Below are 20,966 nucleotides of genomic sequence, written 5' to 3' on the forward strand. Positions count from 1 at the left end.
AGGAACCACAACAGGTCACTACGTTAATCACAAGGTTTTTTTGTTTCGTTTTTTAAATTCAGCCTTATAGCCAGAGGCCAACAATAGTAAGGGGAGGCACCACCAGAAAGTATTGGACTTAGGCAGAAAATGACAGGGAGAGGTTGTCAAAATGCCTTATAGTCAGATTTCTTAGCCTGTTCAGTTTTTGCTGCTACATTCTTCTCACCAGGAAATGCAAAATCAGATTGGGTAACTCTAAAATGAAAGTGGAAGCAAACATTCCTACTACTTGAAGTAGCATTTCTAGAATCTCTGACACTCATGTCAAATACGCCTTCAACTATTCTGTATGTGTGTGAAGCTGAATGCATTAAATGCCCCTTTATTTCTCTTTTAGCCACAAATAGAAAGTATCCAACTGTTCTGAAGAACTTCAAGGAGAAAAGATAAGACTCTTCAGACCTTTCCTCTAAGTTTGAAGCAAATGAGTCTATTCCCCTTCACCTCTCCTGAGGAGCTTAACAGCCTTGCTCTTCTTCTTGATCTAGTGGACAAAAATTCATGAACTGGATCTATCCTATTTAGCATGGCACAAATATGAGGGGGGATAAATTTCAGCTTATCAGTCTCTTACATGTGACTTCAGAGAAGAGATTCACTCAGTCCACCTGTTGAGATATTGAAGGACCCTCAGAAATTAACAGAGGAGAGATGAATGCACTGCTGAGTGTGACAGCCACACATCTCTAACACTAAAAATAAGTGCACTTGCAAGACTTAGTACTTTAGCACTTTAGCTTCTTTCTATACTAAGACAGGGTCTGAATGTCAGGAGAGGTATCCTGTGACTAAACCAAGCGATGAGCACGTTACACACGTTGTAGGTGATTTTCAGTGCATCCATCAAAGATCCTCATCCTTATGATTTGAGCAATACTCAAAGGAAATGACAGCACAGTTCTAAAGACTACACAGATGTTGCAAAGACAGACATTTGTCCAACATTGAGTAACAGGGCAATGTTTAGTTATCATGGATATGTAAACTTGGACTATCATCAGAAGACAGAAAATAGAAAGATGGAAAAGGCTGGGAGCAAATAGACAAACACATCTGACGGCTCTGCTGAGTGGTAGGACAAGAGTTGGTAGGAGGAAGAATTGATGAACTGTCACAGTATGACAAATAAGACCTCTGTTGGATGTATTGATTCTGAACAGAGAATGACTCATGGATCTACTCAATTTTCGCTTCATTTAAAGACAGTAAAGTAGTTGAACAAATCACAGATGCTGCCAAATGAGTCAAAGAAGAAAGAACATTCTTTTCCATGCATGACTTGATTTGGGGCAAATTTATTAATAAACGCCTGTTTTGCAGGACAGCTCATACAGTGGAGCTCAAGTTTTGTATCAAGTATCAGTGTCTCACTAATTATGCAGTTGATCTCATATACATGCAGCATGGCTAAGAACGGAGTTGAAGACTAGGAAAAATCACCACATGAAAACATGAGTAATTAATTTTTTGTCAACTATATATATGTATGTGTGTACAGGTGTTACTTTTTTTCTGTGTTTTTTAGCCTCAAAGTATTTTTTACTAAGTCAAGACATCAGAGTGAAAGTTTTCTTTACTGTTTCCCCCAAATACCATACGCTCCAATACATTTTTTTTATTTTTTAATGACAGAGGATTTATTGGTGCAGGAGACCTCAAAAAAACAAAATTGTATTTCAATATTGATTGGGGTTACTAATCCAAGAGAGTGATGGGTTAGTGTGGCTGGTTCTTCCTCCTCCCTTATCCCCTTGTTTTTAAATTCCTTCATTTGAAGAGCTATTCCCTTTGTCTTGATAGTTGGAGAACAAATTTTGACACTGGGAATAAAGTTCATAGCAAAAAATGGTTCCAAGCTGAATTACAATGAATGATACTTCAAAGTTCTTCAATTCTTTGGCTGCTGTTAGGCTTTCTTTCAAAACCATACTAAGACCAGTCATCATTTCCTTGTAGTCTACTATCCTATATCCTGTTCTTCTCCCCTGTCCTGATGAAAGTCTTCTCACTATCAGCTTTCCCTTCAAAGCTGAAACTTCTCTCTGTCCTCTTCCATACTACTAAAGCAGTCAGGGAGTCCAGGAATATCTAGCACAGAACCACTAGAACAGGTAAAATTATGGTATTAGTTTTAAACTCTGAACTTCCTTGATAAAAATTAGAAAAATATTTAATATGAAAAAAAAAAATCAGCAATAACCTGTGTTTGCTATGCCACTTGTGACCACGCAGTTCATTCAAACAGCCCTTTGGAGGGCTGGTTACTCAGAGAGCAACCTCCATTCAACAAGTTTGCTGTTTTTCCCCCTGGAAGAAAGAGGAAATATCTACCAGGCATGCCCTATCCCTTCTGCTTATCTCAGCACCCCAGCTATAGCAACAACCCCAGCCTGCCCTTTTGAGCAGGAGGGCAGCTTTGGTGGCTCAGCTGGGTGACGGCTGCTGCAGGCGGAAGGAGGTGATACAGGGCGGCTGCCAGCTGCTGCCACTGGGCTGGGATGGGAGGGGAACTGCAAGGCTCTGGCTTCATCAGCTGTTGTACAGGCCCACTACAATTTGCATGGGAATTATATGAACTTGTGTAGTCCAGTTATAGAAATGCTGGTTTAGTTTGGAAGTAACCGCTTTGAACTCTCCGCCAAGAGTGAAAACTATTTCTTTGTGCAGTATCTGCCTTAACAAATTCAGTCTGGAAGCATTTTACCAACCTTTTAGATGTCTGAGTTTAATACAGAGATTAGGGAGTGAAAAGTTAGGGCTGAGCTGGCCCCAACTGCTGAACTGTTTGAAGAAGGGAACTGTGAGTTTGCTTTGATCTGTCCCAACACACATTTGAGATATATATACTCAGCTATGTCTAAGACCAGCTGGGTACAGCTATGAAAGGAGCTGGCTGCATACCTCATTTACAATAGAGCAATCTCAATGTATATTTAAAATAGTGAAGTGCTCTCCAAATCATGCTTGCCGATCATGCTCCCCCTGCCCGTCTCGCTCTCACCCCTGCCCTGGCCTTTACAATCTAGAGGTAGCTGGGAAGAGCTCAGAGGTCCCTGACCCCTCTCCCACATCCCAAGAGGGATGCTTCAGAGCCTAGATATCCTGCTTGCACTTAGAATCCCCTTGCTTCCAAGGAATACTTCTACCGAAAACAGTGATAAACAGGAAAAAATGCATCCGAGAGTTATGTAACAGTTTGTGTTTCAGAAGACAACCGGACGGCCAGAGCGTGGAAATTCCCTCTCTTGACCTTTATAAGGTGAAAGGCAGGAACACCACAGGGAGTCGGGGCAGCAGGGAACAGGGAGTTCCAAATGTCATTGTGTAGCTGCAGATTGATGTAATTACATACACCTGGAGGAGAGGATTAACTCTAAGTCACGACACAGCCAGAATGAACTTTCCTTAGTCAAACTGCAAGGATAGCTCAGTTTATAAACTGCCAGCTTTGCAGTACAAATTGTGACTGACTCATCAAGGCAAATACACATCAGGTACAGTCTTAAATAGGAACAGAATGTAATGCCCAAAAAAGACACATGACAACTATTTTACACGTTACAGGAGTCTGTTTCTATTGTTTGGATTATATAGCAAAAATAATTTCAATTCCGTGGTATCTTTTTATTAGGAATTAATTATAATGTCTAATTTAAAATGACACACTAAATTGCAAAGTGCCGAAAAGAGGTACTTGCTAATATCCATTGCTGCAGCTTTACAGCGATCGCCTTCAAAAGCGATGCTCTCACCACTCCCTCCCTAGCCCTCAAAAATGCTTGTTCCCATCCTCATGCTACCTCCTCTTTTGTCAGTAATTGATGCAGCCGCTTGGTGATTTGTACCAGGAAACAGCCCTAGTTTAAAATCAACCTGGCAAAAAAGTGGATTGTAATTACAAAGTGACTGTGTCATATAATAGAGAAATTACCACAGAATATTCCTGTAAATCTGCCAAGTCAATAAGATTCATGATGATCTGCTAAGTAAGTGCTGGCTGTAAAGACTAAAGGTGCCTGGGGCTACTGGAAGTCACATATCTAGTTTTCCAGAATGTCAGAATACTTTGGGGATTACACAAGTAAAAGTCATTCCTTTAACTTCTGCTGTTTTTCCTTTTCTTCTCATCCCGTAAGGCACTTGTGCCTTGCCCCTCCACCCATCCACTTTCCAAGACACCTACAGAATGCCTAGAGGGAATTACAAATATTAAGCTGTTTGAAAAAGAAAGTAGTATTTTATCAATGTTTTATGGTATTTTTGTTAAATGTAAATAAAAATGAGACTGCATTAAAATTGCCACAAATCTTATGCCACCTCCTGTGTTTAACTATGACTTTTATTCTGATATTTACTCTAAATTGTATAAGAGGTGGTCCAACAAGCTAACGATTGCAGCTTTTGACACAGGTTCTTGGAAATACACTCTAGTATTATTTCTCAAGAAGAGCAGACTAGGTCACTGAAGAATCACAACACGCCCCTCTTCTAAATTGGCCAGTCGTACTACCCTAGCAAGCCACCCTGACCTTCACTGTTAACTTTCTCTATCCTTCAGACTCTGCCTCCAGCTTCTCTGGCATTTATTTCTCCTCTTTGTCCTCTCAGTTCTGCATTTTGTGCCCTGGACCTGCCACTTCCCATTCAGCTGCCTCTGCTGCAGGGACAGCGGCCTCCAGAGATGAAGCGCTTTATGGCAGAATTAGATCTCAAAGCTCAGGCTACAGCCTGCAGAGATCAGCAGACAGATGGGGGCTGTTCCCCCAGCACCAACACTGATCAGGAAAGCTACACCAGCAGAGATTCCTGTGGCCTTCCCTTCCATCCTCTGGAGGAAAAGTTTGGAGACAGAAGAAAGGCTTGCTCTGTTTTGCATCGCTGTTTCTGTTTCCTTTTATTTTGCTTAGCTGTGTCCTGAAAAAAATAAATAAACCAGAACACACGCTTCTTGTCCAAAGCACCTAAAATAAAAATAAAAGCACAAGCACAATCCTTTCCTGACATGCTACAGTGCAAGAATTCAGGCTCATGAAGAAAGAAAATACTCCTAATTAGCATCCTACATACTCTCACATTTAAACTGTTCCACAGTTCAAGTGGATAAGTGCAATGTTCCACATTCAAGTGGATAAAACAGTAAACTCAGCAGTTAATAGAATAATCATGCATAAAGACATCTACCATTAGAAAAAAAAAAAAGTATCTCAATGAATACTGGGGCTCAATAGAAGAAAAAAGTATCTAGTAGTTCATATGTCTAGAAGAGTATTTCTTTAGGATGGTTGGAGCAGCAAAGCAGCTATTTTGTCACTTAGAGCATGAATATACACTTTCTATAAAAAAAAAATTCTATCTACAGATAAAAGGCACAGAAAAACTAATGGGCATTTTCATCCTCCCTCTTGTAATGACTTCACACTCTCAAAAACAGGACTGAGTTAACAAGAGCAGCAAAAGACTGCTTGGCAGAAACTCCAAAAGATTAACATTTCGGGTGCATGGTGATGCAAAAACAATTAAAGCACCATAGCTTAGTAGAACAAGTAAATTTTAGTTAAGAGAATCTTTCTCAGGAGGTAAGATGGGATGAGCCCAAGTTAGTGTCTGCTTTCCCTTCCTACACAGAACATCTTTATCTGTAAATACCTAGGATTCATGAAAGATCCAACTTGCATCTATACGGAATCAGCTAAATGGAAGCTGATGCTGCCATACTGTCCTGGAGCTGCTCAGCATCATAGACCCTAAAATCCTACCAGTAAATACAGCAGAATCTAAAAAGCAATTCAAAGGCAGCTTATGCTGTTCAACATGCTAATATCTCCTAGTAAGATTTCAGACCAGAAATCAGAAGTAATTATCCCACAGAACTGGGCTTGCTCTTTGCTCCATTGCCTCCAACATTTAGTGAACATTCAAGACCCCGATCAGAGCTCGCACACTGGGACAGGCATGTACTGGTGCAGGACATCAAGAAAACAACACTTTGTTTCTCTTCTCCCTTTGGCAGCATAAATCTGTCTTCATAGGTCTTAAAATACTGTGTCACTGCATGCTGCCTGGGATTCTTCTCAGATAATCAACACTTCCTCCATGATCCCATGCAAACAACTTGTGAACTTCCTTTTCTACTTTCATTCTAAGGAAAGTACCCTCTCCGTGAGCCAGTATCTTATGAAAGCTAGTTGCAGCTCTTAAACATCTTTCAGCAGGTTTACCTCAGCTCCTTAGCTCAGCTGCTTTTATCTGCATATATGAAAGGATATCCTGCCTCTTCAGAATAGTTTTAAAGTAGTTCTAAGAACAAAAATGTATTTTTTGTAATTACTAGAAGTAAATTACTTCCTTTTTTTTTATCAAGCTCATTTATAACTTAGTTTTAATTTCAAGAGCTTGAAAGTTTAAAGACTGGCTTCGGAAGACATGTGAGGAGCTACTTTGTTATTCCTAATTTAAAATAAATATTTCATTGGAAGTACAACAACAAAACATTAAGCCATTTCTTAGTGAAATGCCAAAAAGGACTGCCAAGAATTCTCAAAGATTGAGAAAGGTATTCTCAAAGGTATTGGCAAAGAAGCAGGATTATTCTTCTAAAAAATCACGAAGTGGAAAGAACTAAAGCCAGTCTGAGTTGCCCTTGTAAGAACAAGAACTCAAATGATTAAGACAATAAGAAGTGAAATAAAGTTTAAACTTAGAAAGGATGCAGTCTGAACTAGGGGGTTATCTCAAGAGAAAGACTTACCAGCATTAACTGCATTAGACTGTATCTTCTATACAGTAGGTTTATCCTGTTCTCCATTGTTATGAAAACAGAGAAACTCACAACATATGTCCTATTAAAGTTACTATCAATAACTTATCTCTAACTATGAGCACTGCGTACAAGGGAAATTTATGTATCATTTTATATGACTAATACAGTTAAGTATGTAAGAACCACCATCTTTCCACTGATCATTTTCATTTGTAAAGTTTAGATAAGTCTTTGGACTTATTGTAACATGCTACAAAAATGTTTGACCAATCTCTCAAGAGGGTAACTAATAATGAGTCACTAATTGTTCCACCATCAGCCTAAGCATACACAAAACTCTTAATTAATATTTAACCAGCACTTACATTTTCACACTGCAACTTTCTGGGTTTAATGTGGGAAACATTGAGTCCATCAATAACAATATCAAATGGAAGTCGATTTTCCACAAATGTTTGAAAGGCTTCAAATTCCTGAAATAAAGAAAGAAAGAAATTGAAAGGGTATGGGGAAGAATATGTTTAGTTTAACACAAAGTTTTCATTCCATTTTTATTAAAAACAAACAAAACAAAACACTAAATCTCTCGTTTTTCCTTTGTTGATTATAATTCACATCTTTACTTGCGTATTTGCTAAAACAAACATATGCACAAAATTGTACCTTCTTTAGCCATAAATATTATAGTGGATGCTTTCAACATAATTTTAAGTTACATTAGTGCTGAAAACCAAAACTTGCAGTCATCTAAATTAAAAAAAAAAATTATAAACCAAACCAAACATTTTTGTAAAGATACATGTCTATAGTCATTGTTATGGAACAGCTGGGGAGCAAAGCAATACTGCTGGGGTATGACACTATCGCTAATATTTCCAAAATGAGAGCATCATGCTTAGTTTCTCTGTAAGAATTCTGAAATCCTTGAATGCCAGTCTTTGGATAATAGGATCTAAGTTTAAATAAGCATTCATTTACTAACACAGCCCTCCATTTGTGAGAAATGCACAGCCTTAAGCCCAGCAAAACAATGAACTTCTTACTAGGTCAGAAACATAACGCAGTGATTGAGCAAACAAAGAGCATCCATCCTTTTTTTTTCCTAACAGAAGGAAAACCACAATTGCTTTAGCCCTGAGAGCCCAAACGAGAACAGAATACAAAGTCTTAATCAAGTCTTCAGGAATTCCTATTTTGATTTTTGAGTAAAGATCTAGTGTTTTCAGCAGATGCTTGTATTAGATTTCTACTTCCTGCTGATATTGTGCCAAGTGGTGTGCAGTGACCTTGTTTCATAACAGACCCTTCTACTAACAGGTAAAACTTATTTATCAGGTAGCGGAGGTTTCACAGCCCCAGGTGCTCAGTGACTGTCACAACCATCACAAATTTCATCCCTTGGGCTCAAACTTCCAGAACCACTCTTCTAATCTTACTTTCTCCCATTTATCCATGTAGCAATAAGTAAAACGAAAGAATTACAAGCCCCACACCAAACCAAAACCTTTATAGCATATACAACTCTTCCTCAAAGAAAGAAATGAAATAATTTATTTGCTCAGAAGATATACTGCTGTCAGGCAGTACCAAATGATCACCGACTTCAAATTTAGTCAGGATGCTTACGACAAATTACACTAGAACAAGGGTTACTTGTATGCAGAGTACAAGCAAACCAAGGAAGATACGAGTGCATCATTCAGGTGTTAAAATTGCAGTTACCAGCAGAGGCAGTGGGGGCAAGAGAAGCAACTCCAGAAAATGAGGATTCCTGGCTGCCAGGCTCATTGGACTCCCCTGTGGTTCACCATCAGGTGAGCCACTGCTGTAACGCTGGAGGGCTGGCTGAAAGGAGGGGAAGGCAAGAAGGAGGAAAACATATGCAGGGTGAATGAAGGTAAAATAGGAAAGTTTTGAGATAAAAGAAATCAGTAAGAAATGGAAAAGACAAAGTGGAATCAGATGAAAACATGTGGTAAATACTCCAGCAGAGTGCTATTTTCCCAACGCCAACATTATTTGACACAACACTGATTACAGTCAAGTACACATTTTTAGAAAACACGGTGTACATACAGCCTTGTCTTCAAGGGCTCAGTGCAATACAGAACAAACACTTTGTGAAGAATCCTTAAAGAGGCATTTTATTTCAAGTGCCAATAGTTATGGAGCAGTTCCTTGAGGGCATGGGTTTTCCCTGCCGGGCAGAGTGCCCTACCAAGGAGACACTGCAGCACAAGCTGGGTGGGCAGCAGAGAAGGCGCGCAGGGGGTGCTCCCCTCAGCGCTTCGATCCCTCTCCTCTCCCAGCAGGAGCTGCCAGGAAGGGCCTGCCGAGCAGGACAGGCTCAGTGCCTCTCAGCAGCCAGCTCCTGGCTCTCTCTGGTTTACTTTTTGAGCAGGGGAGAAGCTGCAGGCCTTACAGGGCTACCTCGCCCCCCACCTTGCCCTGCCATCTCCTCCTGGCCGCATTTCCAGGCCCAGCCCCAGCTAAGGCCTTTCAGCAAGCGCTGAGCGGCTCTTCTGCCTCACTACCAGGAAACACCACAATACAGCAGAGAGAGAAAGAGAAAACACTCCCAATACCAGTAAACGATGCGATTCTGGAGGAGGAGAAGGCTTGCTGCCACAGGAGACTGCTTTCCACACAGGGGGAGATGAGGAGTTAATGGCCATTTGTCTTTTGCACTTACTCTACTAGGTTTAATTTATGTCATCAAATTCAGAAGACTCCTTAGTGACAAGCCGTAGAGAGATTAAAAATCCCCAAGGATCTCTTCATTTTCTCCTCTCTACCCATGTTTCCCCAGCAACACGCAAGACTGCTCCTTTCCTTTTCCAGAAAAACAAAACAAAGCAAGAAAAATACAACATACAACACACCTGAAAGGACCACAGAAGATCCAGGTCTCCTTCCCTGAGCTTTTGAGGTGTCAAATTCACCATCCTCTTCAGACACAGGGAAGGAAAAGGGCAAACCCTGGGAGGAAGCAGCAGGCTATGCCATCCAGATGCAGTATAAAGAGTTATCCATTCATACACACTGACTTACACTAGAGGAGAGAAAGTATGCAGCTTGAAGGATGCTAATCTTTCAAAGATCAGGATTTGTCTGTATTTTATCCAAATCTTACAGCTACAGTAATAAAGAGATGATTCATCAACAATTCTCTAAAGATAATCCCCTCACTAGCCATCTGGACAAAGAAATTGAAAATCTTCCTTATAAAAAGTAATTAAGCAGAGCACAGTTGCAGCCAGGACACAACTGATCAGGGGAAGCCAGACCCCAAAACCGCCCATGTGGTACACCAGTGATGTGAAGGTTGATTTAGGCAAAAAGAATCCAAACAGGCTTCCCCTTCCAAACTGAGAACACACTGCCTGACCCAAACACACCGGTGTGTTTGCCAGACAGGGAGATAATGGGTACAGGAATCCAAAAAGGAACATTTAGATGAAAACTTCCTGCTGAACACAACAGGGAGCACTTCTGATGAACCCTTACAAGATGCCAACAAGTAGCGAGACATCTCTCTTTACACACAAGAGCACTCAAACACGGCAAACACTACAGCGATCTCTAACTTGTTCCAAATGGGTTTGCCTCAAAAAGATGCTGAGGAGAAGTTTCTTTTAATGCCAAGGAGCTAGAGAAAAGTGCTGCAATGAACTGTGCAGCAATTCTGCTCTGTTTGCTGCCAGAAGGCTGTGTGCCTGGTGAATGTGCCTCGCTGCAACAGGAACATGGGCAGCCTGCAGAAGGGATGTGGTACCCTGTTGTACACTGCGTGCAAAAGAAAAGGGAATTGGGAAAAAAAAAAAAAAAAGCCTGATTTCATTCATTGCCTCGCTGGGAAAATAGGGAAATGCCAGCTACGCGATCGTTAGAAGTGATTCACCGCCACTTTTACTAAGAGATCTTATGTTTGCAAATGGACACCACACTGACTAAATCGATTTATTACTAAGAGCCAGCCATAACAAACCCATTATGGAATTTATCCTGACATAAAGAAGTAAAGACATTTAAAATATTTTTTTGTTTAACCACTAGCATGTGGATAGCTGAAGTCTATTCATATCTCAGCCAAAGCACGAAGCGATTGCACATTTTTGGTACTCCACACCAGCTGGATGTCTCACGCTGTATTTCACCATTGTTTTTTACTGGTATGTACTGGTGTGGCTGCAGAAAGAGGTGTTTCTACCTTCTTCCTTCTCTTAGCCATTCATTCCTAGTCTAACCCCACCTCTACCTATGCAAACACGTCTGTTGGCACAACAAGGCAGCCTGGAGCGGATCAAGAACAGATCCAACGTGAGCTGAGCCAATGGAACAGACTTCAGCCTGCACCAGTTCCCCTTGTCAGGTCAGAGCACAGAAATCTGTACTGGCACGATGTGCAGAAAGCACACAGAGAAGGAATGAGGCTGGGAGCAGGTGAGACTCCTGGGATCACCACGTAGTGCTGACTGTGTTAACTCAGGGGATTGTGAAACTACAGAATTTTGAGAGAGTTTTGGTGATCTCTCAACCTGAAGTATTGGAGTGAAAGTTTAAAATTACTGAAAGGTTAGATCATAGCATTTTTTCTGCTCAAATCTAATTAGGAAATGCGCTGGAAACTAGAAATAGAAATCATGGCCTTTCTCAAGTTCTTCAACAATCCAAAATGTCCTCTAATCTAAATGCCAAAAAACAAAGTGATATAGCATACAAAGGAGATACATGAGCAAATCCATACAGGACTTTAAATACAAGAAAGGCCATTATGCTTATGCAAACACATGGAATTTGAAAAAAAAAAACTACCAAAAGCTATTAAAATCACTGGAGATGCAGCTGCTTGTCACTCCTTCCAAACAAACGAATCTGTGCTCGCTCATAAATAAGGGTGGAGACGCGACAAGTTGATTATGAAGCACAAATCTACAGTTACCAACATATATATTTGACAGAAGAATTCATCCAAATTCTGAGGTTTGTATAACAGCAAAAGCAGTGCTTCCCCTCACCACACTGAATGACAATATACTCAAGTGCAAGGAAAGAGTAAACTCGAATGAGCAGAATACGATATTTCACTTAAATATCACACAGCTCTACCCTACGAATCAGTGTGTTTTTCAACACTGAAAGCAGCTTTTAGGGAACTGAAAACATTCACTTTTTATCAGTTTCATAAAATGAAAAGCGATGGGGGCTGCTTTGTTTTTGGCAGTGTTCTCTGATATCAGAAGAAAAACACAGGAATGAGCATTAGTGTGTGAGAAATAAAATTCAGCTGTCAAACTGAAATCCAGCCAATTTCTTTCAAGGCGCCTTGTGTTGCAACTAATGGAGCACTCTTAAGTCTGTTTGTTGCTGTGCCTGAAGGGTTTAAATATTTCCCCCACAGTTTCAAAGCCTGGAAATCCCCTTCAAACCCGTATAAGCAGGAAGGCTTTTCTCAGTATTGTGTATGGTAACACTATGTACTCTGGATTGCATACGATTTGTTTGCCCTCTATTATTATGTCTGCAAAGTTAACAAACAATGCAAGAGTCTCAGGCTGCTGTGTCTGTAACCTCCAGAGAAACTGCCTTCACAAACAAGAAGGCCCTGGGATGGCAGGCAGAGAGCAGGCACACTGGCAGTGCCGTTGCAGGACTTGGTGCTGGCTGATGTGGGTCCATCACACCAACAGTGCAGAACTCAGGCCTCAGCAACCCAGGCAGCGCACTTCTGAGATGTCCTTCCTGAGCACGCTTACCATGGAGGGAGGAACGAGAAGTTTGTGATGCTGTCCTCAGTGGAAAAATGCCCTCATCTTTGCCCTGCTGCCTTTGGAGATGAACTTGAATGCCTAATAATGCTGTAACAGGCATTAAAGACAGATAGTGGAACAAAAAAGCCATGCAGTGTGAACTGACTAAAAAAAAAAAAAAAAAAAAGAGCATCGAAGCACACAAGGCAGACTAGCACTTACTTACTGCTAATCCATAATCTCCATGTGGAAAGATGCCTCATGAAAATCAGAGAGCCAAATATACCTCTCTGCTGCTTTCTCTGTTATGCTGGTGCAAATGCTTAAAGTGAATCTAAGCAAGGAACAGATTTAGCTGAAAACCACCCACGAGAAAATAAAACTTGATTTTGTCATCTGGGCTTGTCCATAGGGTTATGCTCACTTTTTTCCTGGCACACTTTAAGGGGGCAAAGGGGGCAGGAATGAGCAGCTGGTAGGGTGGTAAGGCAAGTTGTGCTAGTTTGAAAATCACGCTGCCACCAAATGCTTCCGCTGACTAATATTTGCAATCTCAATAGAAACAGCAACTGTTCTGGAGAACTGAATGGCACCAAATGTTCTAACCCTACTTTAATATTTCTGGAAACAATCCAGAGAATTATAAACCAGAATCTGTGCATTGCAGTATGATTGGACAGATTATGGAAAACTGTACAAAACCACTGGAACACCATGATCTGGAGGAGTTTCATGTGCACATCTTTTGCAAAAGAGTATCTCAAAAAAATTATTTCCATGTGTCAATGTAAAAGTAGGTGAAAGAGAACCACATGACATTAATTACATTTTCAAAAAAAACCTGACACGACTTCATAAAAAGCTACTAAACCACTGAACAAGCCATAGCATTTTCAAAAAGAGAACAAAGGGTCATGCTAAAAAATTAGCATCTTCTTTCAAAGTTCTGTACTAATTCCCATATGTATATGAAATATTTTATAGACATTGATGAAAGAGAATGGCACAGAAGAAGCCAGACCAATGATGAATACAAAACCAAATGAAATTTAACATCAAAAAGATGAAACAATGCATACTATGGAAAAAAGTATACTTACATTTTACAGATTTCTGGAGGAACTGTATCTACTCATAGGATCATTGTGTGTAATGAAAACATCCGCTCATGTTGCTACTGTTCTAAAACAAACCTTATCAAATCTTAAGAGATAAGGCATTTGATAGATAACATGAAATTATTATAACTTGTTAAGCAATTCTAGTTACCATAAATCACAAGGAAGCCCTGTGTTAGAAATTCCACACAGGTCTCCGCAGCATCAGAAAAATCTGGGATTGACCACAGCTAGAGACCAGCTCCTTGATTCAGAAGCAAGCATTTTTGGTGGTGGACCAAAGGATGAAATGGTAAGGGCCCATTTGATTATGCCCAAGTTCAAAGAGGTAACATTTCAAAGTGTGTACAAGAACATGAGCTCATACTAATTTTACTTTAGAAGTATTATCAAAGAACTTAGCAATATTCAAAGGCAGAGAACACTGTCTGAAGAAGTCTGAAGATCCTAATTAGTGGAATGAACAAGCTGCAACTACCAGACTGTGCATCCAAGGGGTTCCCAATAAAATAATCTCCCTGAAAATGAACTACTCAGATTAAGTCAGATTAGTTTAACTCTTAGGTGAAAATTGACTATTCTGACTTCACTTTTATGGCCCCTGTCTGGCTCTGTGATCAGCTAATGAACTCTTAAAAAAGGAGTGTTTTTTCAAGGTATGACATTCTAAAACCTTGATGATTTTTTTTTTTTTATTTCTTCTATTTCTCTCTCTTTCTTTTTATATGTTCTAGCTAGTGCAAGGAAGATACAGATCTAGAAAATCATTGCATCAGCAAAGCAAGCGCACTTTAACCAAGGAAATGGCATTCAAAAAGATTATAAGATTAGAAACAGACTTTTCTTACTTGATTGCCCTAACTGGAGTATTGAGTATGCTAGGAGAATTTCCAAATACAGAGGTGACAAAGGAGCAGTTTGAAAAGACTGGGTGGGACAACAGAATAGGTTTAGACAATGGATTGGAAGAAAGGAACATTATTTTCTTATGTGGTGGCCTAATTTTGGAGCACAATGAGCTGATGGCAAAGTAGACAGTGACCTCAATAAAATCTCAATTCATTCCTTCTTAAAAGAATCAAGAAAAGGAAGACTGGACCACCCCAGAAGATCTGACCCAACCCAGCAGAGATTCTCTAACACTGAGGTAATCAAGGGGAAGAAATAGCTAAATTTATTTCTTGCTACTGAGGAAGCAGCTTAGTCTTTCTATTCTCCTGCCAAAATAATCTCCATGCTTCTGTTTGCTTCCATTATCAGGAGCCTCTGGGGTAAGAGAAGATGCAAGAGAAACCTTAGAAAAATTCCAGCAGCCTTTGTCTCTCACCACCCATTTCCCCGCGCAGTCTTCCCTCTTCCCCTCCTCTTCCTTCCTTCCAGAAGTTCTCTGCTCTCTAGCAGATCATATCACAAGAAGAGCATAACATCCACCCTGAATTAAATGGAGGCAGGAAGACAAAGCATGCAGGATAAATCCTGCAGCTTGGGCTGCACCACTCTCATCGTGTCTGGGCAGTCTACTACTGAAATTATCCCAACATCCACCATAAACCATTACCCACCTTTACTCTACGCTTACTAAACCTACAAGATTCAGCAGTGGATCGAGCTCTGAAGCTAGCCTCCTGTCTAACCCCCAAACTAACCTAGCCAAAACACTGCAATCAAAAGAAACCTGCAGCTAATCCTGAGTCCCTCAGATCTCCCCTGTTCCTGTGGCACGTTACAAGACCTAGCCACATACCTGGCTTGAGGCAACACAGGATTCTGCTGTACTGACTACTAACCCCCTCCCAATTGAGTCCAGTGGCCCATATGTAGCAGAGAAATAATAAAATTCAGCCCTATCTACAAATGTTGTGTCTCATCTTTGTAGGTTTTGCTAGACCTATGACAGATAGGACTCTTCATGATCCAGGAGTCAGCAGGGTTAGTACTGGTGTATTTAATTCTAATTGCAATGTTAACCCTATTCTTATCCATAATCCAAGTTCCACATTCATCCCATAACTAAAAATTAGCCAAAAGGCAGTGATGGACTTGATCATCACTGTGTTATTCTGCAACTCCTGTAGAATCATCTGTAGAATAAAAAGTGTTCAGCACTGGTTGTCCTATAATGAAACGAGTTATAAGCCATTTTTTGATCCATGTTGTTGCAGACTATCATAACACATTTGTTCCTACTGATGATCACTTCTAATCTAATGCTGTGACCAAACCACAGCCATACTGAGTGAGGGCACCAAGTATTTTAACTCCCAAACATCAACTCTTGCCTTAATCTTGTCCATAGCCCAACACCAGCACGCACCCAAATGGCTACCAGTAAAATCTTCACATCCACTGCTATTAGCTCTCAATTCAATCCTAATGAGCTTCTAAGATGCTACCAATAACTCGAGTTCTCCAGGGCCTGCTGTCCAAAACAGCAACCCCCAAACAACAGACTTTCAGGACTTTCGAGATTCAGCCGTACCAAGTTCCTCCATCCTTACTATCCTGAAACCCCGTCCTACCTACAACCCAAAAGAACCAGAAGAAGTAGCCCTGCCTAAAAAAGCCCTGTCCCAGTGCAAAGTGCAGCGTTCACCAACAGGCCATATTTTTGTACTCCTACTGTATGTAAAAACTTAACTGGGAATTTGAACCTGTGATGGCACACACCTAGGAGCAAAGGGGGATACACAAAGCCACAGGAAAAATCCCACCCAGCCCTCTCCTTCCTTCCTCTCCTCAGAAAGTCCTTTGCTTGCTGGCACTGACAGCAAGAAGGTAGCATATATGGGAGCAGGGGTAGAGGAGGTAAATGGCACATACAGCCTGGGCATAGCACACCCCATGCACCGTGAAGAACTAGATGATCTTGCTAGAAGCTGAGACTGCGTCAGACAGTTCTGGAGTACGTACATTTTTTGGAACTAGTAACCTGCTCCATTTAGAACAGAACTCACAGCACAAAGGGCTTTGGGGCAAATTGTGCAGTTGGGATGTTCACTGTAGGAAAGGCATCAATCTGAAAGCTGACAGAGAGCTTTATTTTCCATGCTCCTTGGAAACAGCAAAGCCTCATTCAACTGCAAAAATAACAGCGATATGAATGGGTCACTTCCTCTTCTCTTATACTGTAGAAGAATTTGTAAACCCCCTTTACACAATTACCCAGACCTAGTGTGGGGACTTTACATGCCCACAAACCCATCTCTTCCTGCCAGCACACACACACATCTGGCAAGTGCTTCCTTCCTCCTGCACAGCAGCCCTTACCAGGGGCATGAAGTAGCTGTGATGGGAATGAAATGGCTGCATTCATATATCTGAGAGAAACAGCTGAGAGCAGCTGAGCATGGAAGTCTTCACAGCAAAAGATGCTGCTGCCTCTCAGGATACTGATTTTATCATCTCAGGCTCCATAGCAGAGCTGCCAATTAAATGCAGCCAGAGTAAACAGGCATCCAGCTGAAAGCATCACACGGACACTGGTACAAATGTGACAGTCCTGTTACGATTGTTTTCTTCCTGTGTCAGCTGCAAGGTTGCAGCTTGCTACATCTGACCAGCATCTGACATCCTTGTTACACAACTTTTGGTAGCTGTGAACAAAAATCTGAACTGATGGTTATTTTTAATGTGTCATAGGTATTTTCTCATCACAGATGACCAGTTACATAGTCCACGTAAGCCATCTTTTCAAAAGATTTGTATTGTACACTGCCATTTCTATGTGTCATCCTAAATTGTTTAATTTTCTTTTCTAGAAGTATCTAAACTCAAAATCTGATTTTTTTTTTTAAACACAGCACAACAGACTACTGTTGGAGGATCTTCAATAAAAAAAAAGAAAGCAATGATACTGCTGTAAGACAGCAGACTATTCCTTAGTGAAGAAAAAGGAAAATTCCAAATGCTTTACAAATGCAATTTAAAGCATTATTGGAACAGAACTTTTTTAGAGCTCAAAACAACTCAAACTGTTTCCCTGATTAATCATTTTGTTGCAAGAAGTACTGATGCACTGAGGAAAATTAGTTAAGTGAAAACAGGGAAGGGAAAGTCAAAATATTTTCTATTGCAGCTACTAGAAAAACGTGACTGCCTGGAAAATGCAAAACCCCCTCTCTCATTTATTTGCCTACATCATGACTTCAGCCTCCTCACCTAGCTTCCTCTCCGGAAAACCCTGGCTGCAGGAGAAGTCGCAGAGTTTGGCATAGCAAAACAGGATGGGATATTTTCTTCGCCACGTCTGCTTTCACAGAACAAAGGCAGCAAAAAGTCCCAAAGTTATTTCTGGAAGCCTCCAACACATCACAATGCTGCTTGGCCTCTGCCACACCTCCACACTCAGCTCCCGGAGCGGGAGCAGACTTGGAGCCGTGCAGGCAGCAGGGAGCACACCAAGCTCACTCCCTCCCTGCCTCCTGCTGCCCACCTGGACCGAGGTCGACAGGAACTGCCCTGGAGAGGCAAATGACAGAAATTCAGCTACCGCAATAATCAGCAAAATCTATGGGCATCAGAACTTAATGTGGATTCTTTGTTTCAGTAAACTGCATTCGCTAGATGGATCAGGTTCATTTCCACTATTGCTCAACTGGGGCATGAAGGACCCATTACAGAACTCCCTAGCTGAGCTTCCCCCCTCCAGCCGGTGCTGCTAATCTAGCCCTGTGCACTTCACACATTTGAAATTTTCAGGACAGCAGTCACCACAGAGAATGTGACTGAAGCTTCATGGACTGGACAGTTAACTGTTTCAGGCACTGAATTTTTGCTGTTACTTTCTTTAATGAACCTACCTTAACTATGATTTTCCCAAAGGTGTTTGGAGAACAAGTGATGTTAGTTTACAGCATGCAATAAAACACTTCCTTTTGTTTATCTTGTAATATTACAGAACACCAGTACCCACTAAATACTTAAAATTATTGCTACATTTTTAAGGATAATTTCACTCCCCTCTATAATTCACAGCCAGATCTGCCAACAGTCCTGAACTGAGGAAAGTATCTGTGTAGAAATTAGGTATCTGAACAACAGGCTTCATACACGACAAGCACCCTGACATTAACCATTTCAGATTTCTTTAACTGTTATACATGTGCAAGGGCTGTGTCTGCAGAAAGCCTTAAAAACAAATCTGACATCCTCTCCCATATTTTCAGAACCAGTGCAGAACAGAGGTGCCAGCTGCAGCAAAATGACATCAATACTTACAGAGGTAAAGCAAAACCACCACAAGATGTGGTGTGGGCTCCACCTAGTGGAGCTCAGCTTCATTCAGTATCACTTTTGCTGGATCTCCACACAAAACAAGTAGGAACCAGAACTGCATGCAATATGTAATAGTCTATGGTGGGAATTACTCCCTCTCGTATGTATACAACATCCTTAGAAGAGCTTGAGGCTCCTGATGCATACTGTAATTATAAATATGAAAGTGCATCTTTAAAATCAAGGGCTAATTGGCTGGTCGGTTGTAAAATCTGAGTAAACAAAATGAAAAGTGGATCTTTATTGTTTCTGGCAAACAGTCACCCAACTGAAAAATCAAGTATTCAGCGAGCACATAAACACAAGTTTCATATAAGAACTGAACTTCTGAAACGCAAGGACTTCTATTTTTTTTGCAAGCTCAAAATGCTACATCTTACTTTGTTGTGCTTACTAAATTTTATTCCATACTTAAAATGTAGTTTCTGAAGGATTAAATGATTTCCACAGCTTTTCATTTTTATTTTAAAAAATATTTTTCCAAGTTTCCTTTACATTTTAATTATTTCAGTATCCACTAATGACTGGCTGAAAATGTAAGAACAAAAACAATACTAAAGAGATCAAGGTTTAGACACATTTTATCAACAGAACTGAATACATATACTATATGTATCAGATACTTCGAGTAAGTATCTAATGACTTATTAATGTTTAAAGCAAAGAAAAATAAGATTTGTGGTGTTTTCAAAGAAATTTAATATTAATTATATATCACCCTCCTAGCCAATGAGCCTGACAGCATGCAAGACCTACCTGTGGACTGGTCTTTCTGAAAGTGTCAGTTCCATGTATCACATCTCTTATTATTCTTTCACTGAGTCTATTATACTCCTCTTCGCTGAGCTCACTATCCTCCAGCTGATGGCTGCAAACTGGGCACTGTCCACTGTATCAATAGTGAAACAAGAAGATAAAATTAAAAGAATTTTAAATAAGAAGAACTGCCTTAAATTTTATTAACTTGTCTGACTATGAGCACATTTGGGGTTGGACCCGATGATCTCTTGAGGTCCCTTCCAACCCCTACAATTCTGTGATTCTTTCCAACAAATCCAACAGAGTAAAATTATGAGAAAATTAGTTGTACTCTTTCTGGGATGCATCCAAAACTCTGAAGTCATTGGAAATATTTTATGGGCTTCCACTGGATCAGGATCAAAGAGCGAACTCTAGAAACATTTGAGGATTTAGGACTAAGATTCTGCAGGAGAGTGTGAAAACCCTGTGGCTGCTTCTGGATTTTTGTATGATCTTCCAGAACTGTGCTGTTAGAAAGAGAATAATCTTTTTTAGAAATCTAGCCTTTTTTTTGGTTGTTGCACGTCACGTAGCCACAGCTGCTGCCCTAGCACACGTTCTGAATAAAATCAAAGTGCCATTGCTTCCAAGCACTATTTGTTCATTCCTTTGACTCTTTCACAGTTGTCCCTCCCTGTAGCCCCTCCAAATTAAGCCTGTACAGCAAGACAACGCACAACTCCATACCCAGATCAGAACTGTGTGAGTCATGCACCATTGCCACGAACCTCTGGGCCTACCACAAAGCCATCAGTAAGGTGTGGGTAGCAGGGGCGGACTGAGACAAAACACCATGCGTCTCAGTGCTTCGGTTGTGAACTGCATGAACTCTTTTTTCCCCTAAAAAGCTGGCTTTGAACTTTCACAGATAAGCTTTCTAAAGACAAACGAAGGAGCTAAAAATATACACAGACTTTGTGGTATATATACTTCATGACGTGCATCTGTGATTGTGGGCTAAAACTGGAAATGTTTCCAAGCTTAACTCTTTAACTATGTGAGAAAGGAAAAAGAGGGGTCAGAAAGGACATTAACATACACTACAGAAATTCAGTCGGTTGTGTCTGAGCTCTCTTTAAAGTTCTTAAGCACTTCTTCAAAGAGTATTAGACATGAGATCCACCTTGCTTCTTCATCACCAGACTGGAGACTCCAGCCACAGTACCAAGAAAATAAGCAGAATCCAATGGTTTTTTCAACAGGCAATAAATTAAATAACAT

At 40.6% G+C, this 20,966-nt stretch overlaps 1 protein-coding gene across 2 annotated transcripts in view; it reads right to left on the reverse strand.

The window, feature by feature from the left end:
- Positions 1–20,966, reverse strand: part of PRORP (protein only RNase P catalytic subunit) — a 45,660-nt gene that overhangs the window by 19,795 nt on the left and 4,899 nt on the right. For both annotated transcript variants that reach the window (XM_084287003.1, XM_084287004.1), the window contains 2 exons: positions 19,701–19,833; positions 7,168–7,275 (listed from right to left, as the gene is read on the reverse strand). In XM_084287003.1, coding sequence (XP_084143129.1) covers positions 7,168–7,275; positions 19,701–19,833 — 241 coding nt within the window. The remainder of the gene's footprint in view (positions 1–7,167; positions 7,276–19,700; positions 19,834–20,966) is intronic.

This window comes from Netta rufina, assembly GCF_964035555.1.
Source record: "Netta rufina genome assembly, chromosome: 5".
Lineage (NCBI taxonomy): Eukaryota > Metazoa > Chordata > Aves > Anseriformes > Anatidae > Netta > Netta rufina.